The sequence below is a fragment of the Rattus rattus genome, chromosome 5, assembly GCF_011064425.1.
Source record: "Rattus rattus isolate New Zealand chromosome 5, Rrattus_CSIRO_v1, whole genome shotgun sequence".
NCBI classification, from domain to species: Eukaryota; Metazoa; Chordata; class Mammalia; order Rodentia; family Muridae; genus Rattus; species Rattus rattus.
In genome coordinates, this window is record NC_046158.1 from 67,605,366 (window position 1) to 67,619,164 (window position 13,799).

General features: G+C 52.0%; 1 protein-coding gene across 2 annotated transcripts in view; it reads right to left on the reverse strand.

Moving 5' to 3' along the window:
• Cd82 (CD82 molecule) overlaps window positions 1-13,799 on the reverse strand; it is a 43,754-nt gene that overhangs the window by 14,935 nt on the left and 15,020 nt on the right. For both annotated transcript variants that reach the window (XM_032903762.1, XM_032903761.1), the window contains exons 2-3: window positions 7,887-7,962; window positions 2,588-2,670 (exon numbers count right to left, since the gene is read on the reverse strand). In XM_032903762.1, coding sequence (XP_032759653.1) covers window positions 2,588-2,650 — 63 coding nt within the window. In that variant the 5' untranslated portion in view covers window positions 2,651-2,670; window positions 7,887-7,962. The remainder of the gene's footprint in view (window positions 1-2,587; window positions 2,671-7,886; window positions 7,963-13,799) is intronic.

The window sequence follows — 13,799 nt, forward strand, 5'->3', positions numbered from 1 at the left end:
CAGAGATCCCCACCCTCTGGCTTACTGTAACCTACCTACCAGATGTTTCTACCAATAATTTTGAAACGTTTCTTGAGCTTGCCTCATGTCTGCTGGTCCAGTCCCCCCCCTCCTCCATGCTGCCAATCAGCACCCTAAAAGTTCTATGTATAGGAGCCTCTGAATACCAAACCTGGGCTGACCTTGGGCACTGTGGCCTTCTTGACCCCAAACAACTTGAAGAAGATGTTTCAGAATGTAAAGGAAGAAATGCGTTGAAATAAAGTTTGCACATGTGTCCTAGTTAGCACCATCAACTTGACACAGCTTAGACTCATCAGAAAGGAAAGCTCCATTGGAGGAAATGCCTAAATCAGATTGGCCTGTGGTCATGTGGGGAGGTGTCTTGGTTGTTAGCTGATGCAGGAGAGCTCCGCCCTCTGTGGGCAGCCCCATTCCCCAGGCAGAGCATAAGAAAGCCTGAGGGGCAAGCTCTGTGAGCTCGCCTGCAAGCAGCATTCCTCTATGGTTTCTGTTTCCAGTTCTTGCCTTGAATTTGTGCCCTGGATTCCTTCAGTGATGGACTGTGACCTGAACGTGTAAAGGTTAAGGAACCCTTTCCTCTCCTAAGTTGTTTTTTGTTTGGTCATAGTGTTTATTAGCACACTTGAACCCCATCCTAATATACCCATGCATAATTGCCACTGTGTGGACAGCATTTCCCATGTCAAGTGTCAAGCATGACAGGATATCTAGGGATGGTTTAAAGTGTAGAGGTGGCTGGTGTCCCTATGAGAATGTTCCATATGGTGACCACATCTGGACCTGACACTCTTTTGCTGTGAACATTCTAGAAAACTTCTAAATCAGGCCAGAATTTGCTTTTTATATCATTAAATGAAGAAATAAAAAATACTTGGGATTTTAAAAAAATGTGCTTACATTTATGATTTTCTTTGTTCTTTTACTACAAAAACCTCCTGAGGGGAAGATGGATCAGTGGGTGGGTGAGCTTGGTCTGTAAGGTGAGGACCCGAGTTCAAATCCTCAGCACACACATAAAAATCTGTGCTGCAACCCTAGCATTTGGAGGCAGTGATAGGATAGGGAGATCATGAAAACTCTCCAGCGCAGCAGAAACTAAGCGTTTACCTCAGTCACAGACCCTCTCTCCCCAGCTATGGGACCACAGCCTGGCTGGCCCTCCCTTTCCTTTAGTCCTTTGTGGTTAGGACCTAGCACTCTACCAACCAAGGCCAACCCTGCCTCACCCCTACACTTCAGTCACCTCTGGATGCGCTGTCACGCCTGACACTCCACAGGGGGGTGCTGTTCATATGCCATATTGTGATATCTAGGGGACGGTGAGCAACAGCGCTCTGCACATGCTCAGTAACAATACAGCATTTTGGAGATATTTTTGGCCTGTCCTGAGTAGAAGTCACAAACACAGAACCCTGTGGCCTTGTGCTGGAGAAGGAACGAATAAACGCTGTCTCCATCCGCTTCTCCTGCCTGGCTGGACAGATGGACTCTGAGGCTCATGCCCTTATTGCGGGGGCCTGAGGCCTGGTGAACCACATGTTAGCCAGAGGTCCTTGAAGAGACCTAAGGTGGGGCATGCCAGGACAGTCCACCTGTGTGTGCATACATGTGTGCATACATATATGAATGTGTATCATGAACAAATCTATAAGTACCATGTTCTAAACCAAAGTTTAGAAAGGGAATTTAGAATGATTCTTTTCAAATATTCCAAGTGCCTATAAGCCTATGCACTTGTAATGTAACATTTCTCCCTATAAGTAACTCATTTATACCTCAGAGAAACCCCAGCGCAAACAGCGAGAGGATCATCTCTTGTCTCTCAAAGATAGTCATGTCTAGACACTATAGAGCATGAAACCCAGTTGTGGCAAGTACCTGCTATATAATTTATGTCTTAAAACTATTTAGGGTGAAGCAGTACAGGGAAGCTATAACAGCATTCTGAGGCAATGGAAGTCCATTCAGGCTGCTCACGCCCTACCACATACAAGCATGCACACACCCAAGCACACACCCATTGTACACACATAAACACACACCCATGTGCACACACTCATTTATACATGAGCACACCAGGGGTTTGGCAATACCAAGACAGGACTGCTGGTTCCAGGCCAGAGGGGAAGCCTAGGGCCCCAGGAAAACCAGCTCCAGATGTGCCAGGAAACTCACATCTGGGAAGGTGGAGGGTGGTGGGGGGACTTAGTCTGTAGGGGGTTTGGGGGAAGAATGTCCCCTGTGGCCTCTGAGAGTTCAAGGTGGGGTGTTGGGGGCCTGTTCAAACTGTAACTGTAATAGGCAAAGGACTATGGGGTGTGGTTGAGAAGAAGAACAAAGCAGAGACACTAAGGGGCTGTCTTTTGCCACCTTCTTTAGAGGGAGGGACAAGTCTACCCCCACCCCAGGCTGCAGGCTCTGGGGAGGAACTTTTGCATTTTCAGAGGACCTGCTGGGAGAGGTGACTCCTTTCCACTATCCCTGATCCTTTTAGGGACTGTGGCAGCCACAGCTAGAGCCCCTGGGCTAGAGAGGTTAGCGCCTTCGGGATCCGCATACTTACAAAGAACAGCAGATTGAAGAGGAAGAGGAAGTACTTGGTGACTTTGACACAGCCTGCCCCCATCCTGCAGGTCCTGGAGCTCCCTGGGGAGAGAGGGAAGGGTAGCAGATGAGGGAGACAGGTTAGGTGGAGGGCACAGCGGGGGTGGGGGGATTGGCAAGGCCATCGTCCACAGTCATCTCACTCACAAGGAGCAGCTAGCACTGTGCCTGCTTTACATGGTGATGAGGCACAGGGAGGTTGGATGCCTAGCACAAAGTCACAAAGCTAGGAGACGTGTGATTCTCTGGTCCAGAGAGATGTCACTACCCAGGGCAGGGAGACCTTCCCCTCTATAACATCAGGCTGGAGGTCTCACACGGGGAGACACTGGCAGAAATTACAGGGCCAAGAGATCAGGGAGGGGCTGACAGACCAGACTGAGACGGGGCTAACTCCCAAGCTTGGTGCGCCTGTCTAGGACCAAGGTTGGGACTTTTAGGGATGCTGAAGCTGGAAAGGTCTCGGTTTCTCACAAAGGAAATAAATAGACATCACAAAGTATCCAACAAACGCAGAGACACAAACATCAGTCATAGAATCTTACTCCTGTAGCCCCAGAACAACCACCACCATCTTAAACGGCTACTTCCTATGTATGCATGTGCTTTGTAGCAAAACTGTGTTCATTCCGGGGGTGGTGGTTGGGGTGGGGGTGGGGGTGGTGCTGGTGCTGGTGGTCGTTATCGTGGTGGTAGAATAATCTCTGCAAGACAGAATTTGTCCAAAACACGGAAACACAATCTTAGACGTCTCGTAGGAGCAGCACCTACTCATATTTGGGGGATACACATTCCTCCTGAGAATTCATGTGTAGGTAGCATTTTTAGAATTTGGTTGGGGGAGGTTTACAGGTCCCAGGAAAATCATTCAAGAGTTCCTGTGATGCCTCATTGCAACCCCTAGATCATGAAGCACGTGGTCGGCAGTCTGCACTGGGATGCCCAGGTTGTTGTCTAGTGTTCACAATGGTCACCCTGACCCAAGCCACACTTCTGAAGTGACAGAAGCCAGTGTGAGGTGCCATGCCCCTCTTCAGCAAAGGCCCCCAACTCCCTGGGAGCAGGAGGGCTCAGCTGGGGCAGGAAGTTGGCCTCCCTCTCCTCTCCGAGGCCAGACAGGACCGGTGGGATGCAGGGGCCAGCGCCAAGCAGCTGGGCTAGGACAGCTGCATGGGTAGAGCCAGGCTAGGGTGGGGCAGTATAGGCCCGACAGTGTTCCTGCAGTCCTGGGGAGGGGAAGAGGGGGACCCAGGGTAGAAGGAAAGAGGGAGTGGAGACTATTCTCACCCTTTCTCCTCAGAATCTCCACATGCACACATGGGTCCCTCACTCTTTTCTGGACACGTTTGCACTCTACCCTCCATGCCGAGTGGAGCCCCACTTCTTCCTTGCGGGTTACACAGACTGGATATGGGATTGGTCTAAGGGAAAGGCGTGTGGTCTCCCTAGAGAACCCCTTCAGCCTTGTGACAGCTAAGGGAAGGTTTAGATGCCCTTTTGAAAGGGCAGCTTTGGGCACAGGTTGAAGCAACACCATCCAGGGAAAGGAGGGGCTGCTTGAGGGTGGTGGCCTCCCATCTCAGGTGGCACACAAACAGTGGGAAGTAATGCCCACCAGGACGTAGGGACTCTAGAAGATGAGAGGAAAGGAAATGGCTGCTCTGTTGACTGAGGTGTCAGGCCCGGGTGTGAGAGGGGCAGGAGCCTTCCATTGTGAGGCGCTTCTGGTCTCCACAGCTCCCACACAGTCTCCACAAGAGGAAAAACAAACTTTGCACGCTTCAGAGAGCTGGATCTGAGATGCCACAGCCCGGCCTGGCCCAGGGAAGGTCTGCCCGGATACTACAAGGGCAGTCATTGTTTCTCCTCCCCCGGGCCTCCCAGGATAGCCTGCCACCTCCACAAACATGGTAGAAACTGCAGGGTAAACAGCCCAAGAGTAAAGCTAGCTCCCAGAGCAGGGAGCTGCTCTTGTCTACCAGGAACTGCTCTGCTCGGGCCTGTCTATGTTTCCTTCCCAGCACATTCCTAGGAACAGCTGGGCCCAGTCAGGCCAGAGACATTCCTTCCTTCACAGGAAAAACGTAATGTAATTGTGTCCAGAAAGCAAAGTGTCAGGAGCTGGTACCCACTGCCTGTTACGTTAGGACTCCTGGCGGTACCCCTGAGGGAGACCTATGGTGCAATTCCAGAGTCTCAATTGTCTTCTGTACTGTTTGGCTCTCACATTCTGTAGGAGGTGGGGTCTCCAGGACAGGCTTCCAGGGGGTAAGAGTGAGATCCAAACAATGGGGCCTGCTAAGGGACAAGGAGCGGCCACAGTAAACAGCACCTGCTGTGGACAGCCACCCTTGGTTCTCATGCCCTTTAATCCTCCCAAACGCCCTGGAGGGCCTGGGTCAGGCAAGCTATGAATGGCGCAATGCCCAGGACTGAGTGAGAACTGAGCTCCTCCCACTGAGAAGCACTCCCTTGGGGAGGAGCCCAACTAAAGAATTAGTTCTCACACTCAAAGCATTCACCTGCCTCTACTTCTGGGTATTCCAAGCTAGCCAGAACTTCGTCCTTCCCCAAAACAACCAAAATAAAAACAACAACACTACAAAAAGACAATAACAAAAAAATGCACAGTTCTATGTGGAACAGACTTCACACAGCCAAAGACTAGAATGCATGGGCAGACAGGGCAGCTGGCTAACACCAGTGACCACTATGACAGTGACAAACCTAGCTGAGAACTGCCCTGTGTCCCGTTAGCCCATCGTGGAACCACATGACCACCACACCAGTTCTCACCAGGCCCAGGCAGAGGCAGGACAAAACTCTGTTACTTTGGAGCTCCGTGCAGAGTAGGAAGCTGTAGGGCCTGAGAACCTACTCCCTCTCCAAACGTTCACCCGGAGGAGATGGCCCTCCCCTCAGGTGCCTGCCTCTGCCACCCACCACCTTGGCCTCTTTTTCAATGGCTCTACCTCTGCTTTCAGAGCGGTTCAAATCTGACTGCTACTCTACAGGAGACAAACGATTATCTGGGTGCTGACGGGTGGTGAGCATCCAGGGTTGCTGCTTGCAGGAGCTCTGGATGGGAGACCAGGACGAGACCTCCGGTTTAGAAGCACAGGATCACCCTAGGTAGGAGGCTGGCTGGCGTTCCCCTAGTATCCCAGCCTTAGAAACTGTGGCGGCCTCACACACTGGGCTAAGTCCTTCAGCTTTCTTCAAGTAAACGGAGACCCAAAGGAGTAAAGGGCCATGGCCAAAGTCTCCAAGAGCAGGCAGGCAAGGACAGAACTCACTCTGGAGGCAGTGGGTTCCAATCCTGAAACAAGAGCCAGGCTGACTGGTGGGCAGCTCAAGCGAGTGGGATTTGGGAACCACCTTAGGAAGTATAGAAACTGAGAAGCAGCTTTGGGGCAGAGGGTGTTGGGCGGCCCTAGCATGGCTGTCACAGGTCCAGGCCACAGGTCCTTGTGCCTGTGCAGCAGGCAGCAGAGCAAGATCACTCTCCATCATGTGCATGAGACAGGCGAGACTCTCCGTAAGAACAGACAAGCAGGTCAGCTCCGGCTGGGGATAGGCAGGTGGCCCCATGACGGGAAGTGGTACCAGCTTCAGAGAACCCACAGTCACCATGAGACCTGGAGAAGACCCCAGTGTCTCATTATGGCGGCACAGGGTTCTATCTGGACACGCCTGGCCAATTGAGAGGGTGAGCCGCAGTTATTGCCCAGCAGACAGAAATAAGGGTTGGTGACAGGCAAGGCCTGCCCAGCCCCCGCTAGACCCCGTAACAGCTGGGTTCTGAGTACAGACTGACTGCTTTAAAAGAGTTAAAAGGAAAAAAAAACCTGGAATATAGTTTAGTTGGTAGAGTGCTTGCCTAGAACATGAGCGACACAGCAAGTTTGAGGCTAGCCTGAACTTGAGGAGACCATGTCTCAATAGAACAAAATGAAAAACAGAACAGAACAACACAAAAACCCAAACAGACATTTTGCTGTGCACAAAATGACATATGAAATTCAAATTCACACCCACCAGCCCAGGACTTAATCTCTGGCCCAGCCTGGCCAGGAGATCAAACAGCAGGATCTGTAGGAGGCAGCAAGGGGCATGACTGGCCTCAGTTGAGATCTTAGATAGGAAGGGAGCAGTGGGCTGGGAGAAGACAGGCCTGGTCCCTAGATGAAAGTTTAGATCTTGGCTCTGCCGCGGTCATGGGGAGGAGCTTCCTGGGGGTGGCTCTCCTTTATGCAGCAGGCCCTTCATGGTGCTGCCTGACAGGAAAAGAGGAAGTCAGGACCTAGAAGCCCTGGGGCTAGCACTCTGGATACCTGGAATGGATGTGGAAGTGATACACTTGAAGGAGTCAGGGTGAAGGTCACTTCCCAAATGGACTACACTCAAGATTAGATGCTTTTCTGAATACTTTTATAACCACCCTCCTGCCAGGGTGTGTTAAACAGGAGTACAATACAGGGACAGAGCTGCAAGCACATCCTATAGGAAAGTTCTGGAGTGGTTGTGGGGAGCCATGCCAGGGGCCTACAGCAGGCCCATTGGCCATTTCTAAGCAGGTGTAATTTAACCTGATTGAATGCACAGTTTTCTACCAAGTCAGTTTATATAACAAAATGAACACATCGATATTTCTCCCTTCTGCTGTCTTATGATATTCATCTTAGACCTCTCCAAAAATGATGAATGATGGAATGGGGTGTTGGATGATGGATGATGGATAGATGGGATGGATGGATGAACAGACGAACTCTGAAGGAAGGACTGTCACAAAGAGTACACAATCAAGTGTTCAACCACCTGAAAAGTGTCTGAGATGCACTATCCCGGAGTCACCTATTTCCACACACACGCTATGTCTCTGCCATGCCTGATGGGCAGTCTGAGCCAGCTCTGAGTATGTTCCATGTTGCCAGTCCTCTCCACTTCCCCAGAACCCCTGGTGTGGTAGTCGGGGCAGGGAAGGACAGTGTCTCCAGGAGGACATTTCTGTGTCTCCCTCTCCTGTGCATTTGCACTGTGTGTGGGGAGGGGGTTGTCACACACTGGGGCACAGGAATGTTGCCCTCTAGCCTGACCCGAGGGCCCACACCTGTGTTCCTGAGTAGATCTCAGGAGAATAGGGTGTAGGAAGCACAGTGCTCTGTGGTCCAGTGTTGGGAGACTGAGTTCCAGGGTTCTACAGGGCAGGCCATGCATGACCTGCATAGGTGGCTGCCCAACCCCCACTTCCTCCTTACCTTTTCAGTGACCAGACTGGAGCAGAGCAGCACTTCCTGTGGCAGTTTCTCAGATGAGTTCTGGACAATGGACACACTGTGAAGAACAAACAGCTCTGCTCTCACCTGGCCTGAGGTCACAGAGTCTCTCTCAAGACTCACTGTGCACTCACAACCCATTCCCGTTCCCAAGATGCCCAGCAATGGACAAACACCTCCAGCTGAGTCACTCCCAACTTCCATGAAACCCTCTTCGTTTAATGGCTCTGAAAGCCATGTCCGCCGCCTCTCAGGAAGTACCCAACTGTAATCCCAGCTTGACTTTCCCAGGTCCCTTTGGGGGCACACTCCTGTCTCTAAGTGCTGTGGGATGGAGAGAAGAGGAAATGGCCTCACTGAACACCTAAAGTCACACAGTTCTGCTACCCTGCAGCTTCCCACTTTCCGGAACCTTCCTGCCTGGGCCAGTCCAGAACTGAGCTGGGACTGCCCCTAGTCTGCATTTGTTTATCCTCACTGCGGAGAGACTCAGCAAATACACTGTCTGTGCTCTGCAGGCAACGCTCCTGCTGACACACTGGCTATAAACTCCAGATGATGCCTGTGGCCCTGGGCCCTGTCAGGCCGCTCTACCTCACTCTTGTCATCCTGGTCTTTCTCCCACATGCTTATCTGATCTCTTTACTGTTGCCCCTGTACTCTGAGGCCTGTCTACACTAGGACCTTTGCACATGCAGTTTCTGTTAGGATCCCTCTTTTCAGAAATCCCTAGTGTGAATTTCTGAGACTCTCCCTCTGTGGGTCTCACTGCTAGTGCACTGCGCAGTCAGCCATTACCATTGCCCAGTCCCAGCACTGCCCAGTTTGCACCATTAGAGGCTCTAAGGGTGAGCTTGGGCCCCCAGGTGACTCAGGAATGGCCAAGTTCTACACCCATGTGTGTCACACACCTTCCCACCGCAGTTTCCCCTCCACATCCTCCCTAAAAGGCGTGTCCTTTGTCGTTATCCTGAAATTGTCATTTTCTGCCCAGGACTCTAAGAATGCCTGTGGGCTCCTGGCACATGATCGTGAGAATGAAGTAAGATCTGGCTGTCTGGAGAGCTCAGGAAGGTCCCTTACAGACACTTGGGTTCTGCAAAGGAAGCCACTGAACACCAGAAATGACATCACTGAAGCTAGCATGGGGCATAAGCTTGTAACTCCAACACTTGGGAGGTTGAGGCAAGAAGATCACATGTTCAAGACCAGCCTCAAGTTACATAGCAAAACTGAGGCCAATCTGAGCTAAATGAAACACTATCTTTAAGAGAAAATAAAGTCGGGGAAGGAGGAGGAGGAGGAAGAGGAAGAAGAAGAGGAGGAGGGAATGCTGGGTTATTGCAATGGGAGTCAGTTGACTCCCACCAGACTTAGCATTGAATTTCCTTTGAGTCTGAAAATCTCAGAAAGGTTTATTCCTGTAAACCTAACACTTGGAGGCGAGGCAGAGGCAGGAAGATCCAGAAGCCTGAGGCCAGCCAGCTCTACATGGTAAGTTCTAGGCCAGCCAGGGATACATAGTGAGATCCTGTCTCAAAAAGACATACACAGGATCCGTGCTTAGCAGTTAAGAGCGTGCACTGCTGTTGCAGAGGGGCAGTGCGGTTCCCAGCACCAACGTGGGGTGGCTCACAAATTAACGCCAACTGCAAGGGACCAGCCACTTCTGTTCTCTCTGGACCCTGGCACTCCCATGCAAACATTCACACCGAGACAAATAATGAAATATAAAATAAATCTTCACACATCAGGAAATAAAATAACGTGGTGAGATGACTCACTGGGTACAGACACAGGCTGCCAAGCCTGACAACCTGAGCTCTACCCCAGACCCACACAGGAGGAGGAAAACCTGACACCTGGAAGTTGCCCTCTGACCTCCATGTGAGTGCATACAGTGGTGCATGCACACACAATAGAAATAAACAGATGTAAAGGCAAACTTTAAAATAAATCAATACTAACTGTCTAAAATGTTTGAAGGCACGCTTCCACTCACTTCCAAGGGTTGCCAACCCTGGGAAGCCCCCAGGCCAGCTGAGTACCTGTCCTCCCTGTCACCCAAGTCCCCTGGAGCTCTGTGTGGTTCCTCCTGGCTACACACTGGAACTGTCCTGGAGCACTAAGCTCGTGGACATTTGATCACCGCGGCCATAGACCCTGATGAGCTGCTGCTCAGAGGGAAGCAGGAGCTAGGTTTTTAGGCTCTCAGGATGGAACACATTGTGGGGCTTGCTAGAGGCCAGCATAGACATTCTGCTTCTTGTGGTCCAAGCCTCAGTTTCCAGTGCCAGAACCTGGGCAGGAGCAGGTGACCAGAGAGGAGTGTCACATGATTCTCTCACACCTCAACTATTCCATACCCTTCCAGAAGTTCATTCCCCTCCTGTCACCTACCTCAGGGCATTGTCTGACATGGGGGCTACTTAGGAGATCACTGTCTTCACAGCAGCCAGACAGAGTAAGAGATGACCACATAGTACACAGCAGACCACAGCAGACCATCAGAGCACAAGTCTACACATGAAGAGGCCACATGGGCCTCCTCCTGCCAGCTACGGAGCCTAGGCAGGCCTTGCTTCTGCCATAGATTTCCCTGTGAAATTAACTGACTAGTGGGTCCTCAGGAAGGAGCTACCGTGAGGTGCCTGACACTTTGTCAAATTGAAGGGCACTGGCCATTGGTATTGGGAAACAATCAGAGGCCATCAGACACCTGCAGAGCCCCACAAGTTCACCCTGCTAACCCTGCAGGATTCTGGCCTGCTCTGAAGCAAGGCCATGAGAGAAAGGTTGAGCCCGTGGGGAGGGGGGCCTCTGTCAATGAGGCCAGGCCCTGAGTGTCACCTTGAGGCATCTGGAGGCTGGGAAGTCTGGCAGCATGGCAGGTAAGCATGGCCTGTCACACAGGGCAGGGTGTGGAAAGGGAACTGCCTGACTTCAAGGTTCTGGAGACCACCTGGCCCAGCCTGGTCCAGCAGGCTGGCAGGTGACACAGATCTCCAGCCTCCAGACTTTGACCTGATCGTGCATAAAAGGAGGCTGACCATGGTGGCTGCTGTACTCTCCTATGCCGTAGCCGTCTATGACAGCCGACTGAGGACTGCTGGATTCTTGACCTCACACTATCTTATTTTCAACCTCTGTTCCTACTTTCGGTTTGTTGTTACTATTGCTAAAATAAGAAAGGGAAAAACAAACAAACAAACACCCGTTCCTCTGGCAACAGGAGAAGCACAGGGCCATCAAGCAGCCTGGGAGTTCAAGGTTCCCTGGGAGACCTCTTGGGAGTTCTGCTCTGCTTCCTAGCTGCTGTGTGACCTTGAGCAGACATGTTGCCAAACAGCCCTGAGCCCTCATGGGCCTCACCTCCGGCAAAGCAGAGCTGGTGGGAGCCTGTCCCATTGAATTGCTGGAGGACTAGGATGAAGCAGCCGCAACCTGAATACAAGTTACAGTCCCCCTGTAGCATCCCACATGTTTAGTCACAGGATTTCCAAGTCTAGTCACATGACCCCATCAGCTGGCTCAACAGGTTCCTACTCTCTGGCACCTCAACACTGTAGCTAGGAGGTGACAAGCTTTATTTAGCCTGTCACCTGCCATCACCCACAATTTCTTATTGAAGCTCCATAACAAGCTCCTAGGTAAAGTACCGTCCCCATTGAGCAAATGGAAAAACTGAGGCTCAGAGGCTCAGTGACTTGCCTAAAACCATTTCAGCATTCTTTCCTTAGCTCATGCTAAGTAACACGTCGGTGGAGGCCACCCACCTAACCTTCCTCACTGGGCTACCGCCAGACCCTTTCTGTCCTGACCCAGCCCCAAGGTGTGACTCTTGGCTTCCTGTCAGGGTGTCCCTTCAATTTGGCTGATGTGACTTATAGAGGTTTCTCTTCTTACAATTTTTCCTGAAACCCAAGCGGCATGACTGGAAGACTGGTGACTGAAGACTGGTGGCCACCTTGTGAGAAGTACCACAGTGGGAAGCACAGACGCTGGAGCCAGCCTCCCGACCTGCCCCAGGCACTGAAGGAAGCTGAGCCAAGGTCCCTGAGCTCCCCAGGCTTCTGTTACCCCCACACTCAGATGCACTGTGCTAGGGAGCCCCCGACACCCTAGTCCAGGCCCCATCTCCCTGTGAAGAAACTGAGGCCCAGATGTCTGCATGCTGAGGTGTGTGTTGGGGCTGGAGCTGGCTAAGGTGGCTTCATACCCTGGTGGATGGGAGAAGTGTTCACATTTGCTCCTGACATAAGGATCTGCAAACTGCTGGGCATGGCCTGGAGCGTCCTACCCAGGGCTCCGCCCCATCTCAACCTAACTGTAGCTCATGTGGAAAATCAGATAGGAAGCTGTAAGTCTGAGTGACATTTAAGACGCCTATTCAGAAGTCTCAGATTCTGGGGCCTCATGTCAGGACCTAGATACATCTCAGGAAGCAGCTACCTTTTAAGAGCCTCTCCTCACCCCAGTAAGCCAGGTCATAGTGTGGATTCTGAATTGAGAGAGACCTTGATTATAACCTCACTACTCAGAGCTGTGTGACCTTTGACACACAGTTGCCCACTCTGGACCTCAGTGCTCTCTGTAAAGCAGACTATCATGGATGTCCAGGAAGAAGCCAGTCCTAACTTGCTGACACCTGAGGCCTCATGAACTGACTCTAGGAGGTCCCTTGGTCCCTTGAGAGGTGGGACAGGCCTGGGGTTTCTGGTCTGTAAAGGTCAATAAGTCCTTGGAATGAGTTGGGCAGAGGGCAGAAAAAGGGACAAAGGGAATGTGCTCACTGCAAATGCACCTCATCTAACCCAAACCTAAGTAAGACCATGGAGGCTCAGGAGGGAGTCAGGCAGCACTTGCCCTGTCTGTCACACAGGGATGGTGGCCTCCTGGGCCCACAAGACTCTTTGACTCTGCAGCCCAAGGTCCTGCACACTTTATGATGGGAAACCAGGGATGACAGGGGTGAGCGGTCCCTGAACCTCTAGAATCTGAGCAGATCGGGGTGGTGTGCAGCACCTTCAGGGGCAACGGCACGGCACCTCACAGTTCCTGCATGCCCTGTCCCCTGACACACGGGGCTTGCTAAAACCCCAGCATAAGACTCAGAGGTAAAAGGCTCAGGGGCCTCAGGGGAACCCCAAATGACTTCCATCCCGAGCCCCTGGAGTCTACCAAACCCTACCATGGGCTAGCCTCAAGCTGGACACAGGACACAGATGGGTGGAACCCCTCCATGCCCGCAGGAGCTCACAAGACAATGAACCATTAAGTAACAGGACAGCTGGGCGGTGGGAACACAGTCTACAGACTGACTGGCCACAGGTGGAGCTTCTGCAGGTATCCTTGCTGGAGACACCTGCCACCCCCTGCCCCATGACACAGCTGGCAGACTGTACCCCAAGGGCTGATCCAGACCCCCATGCTAAGAGTCACGCCTGTGGCCAGTAGAAACTGTTTTTTTTCACAATAAGGAAGTGAGATAACCCAACCAAGGCCAAGTCCAGTTAGGGTTACAGCCCTGGCGCCAAACCTAACCAGCAGCGGACAATTCAACAGACACCGTGAGGTCTGGGGAAGAGACTCGCTTACCCATGCATATGGCTGGCAAACTCTCTGGGCCAGAGCCAGGGTTCCTAAGACAGAAACTGGGTGTGGACCCTGAGTGGGTGATTAGGGGGCGGGAGGGGACTGTAATCAGAGAACCCACATGGTAACAGCCAGCAGGCTCAGGCAGCTCTGCCCCCCCCACCCCATGCTGAGCTCAGGAGGGAGGAGAGGTCCAGCTACAAGGCTCCTTCTTGCAGGCAGTCCTCCCAGACCCCTCCTGCACAGCCCCACCATCTCCACAAGGGTTCAGACAGGCTCAAACCCAGCTCCTTCTGCATT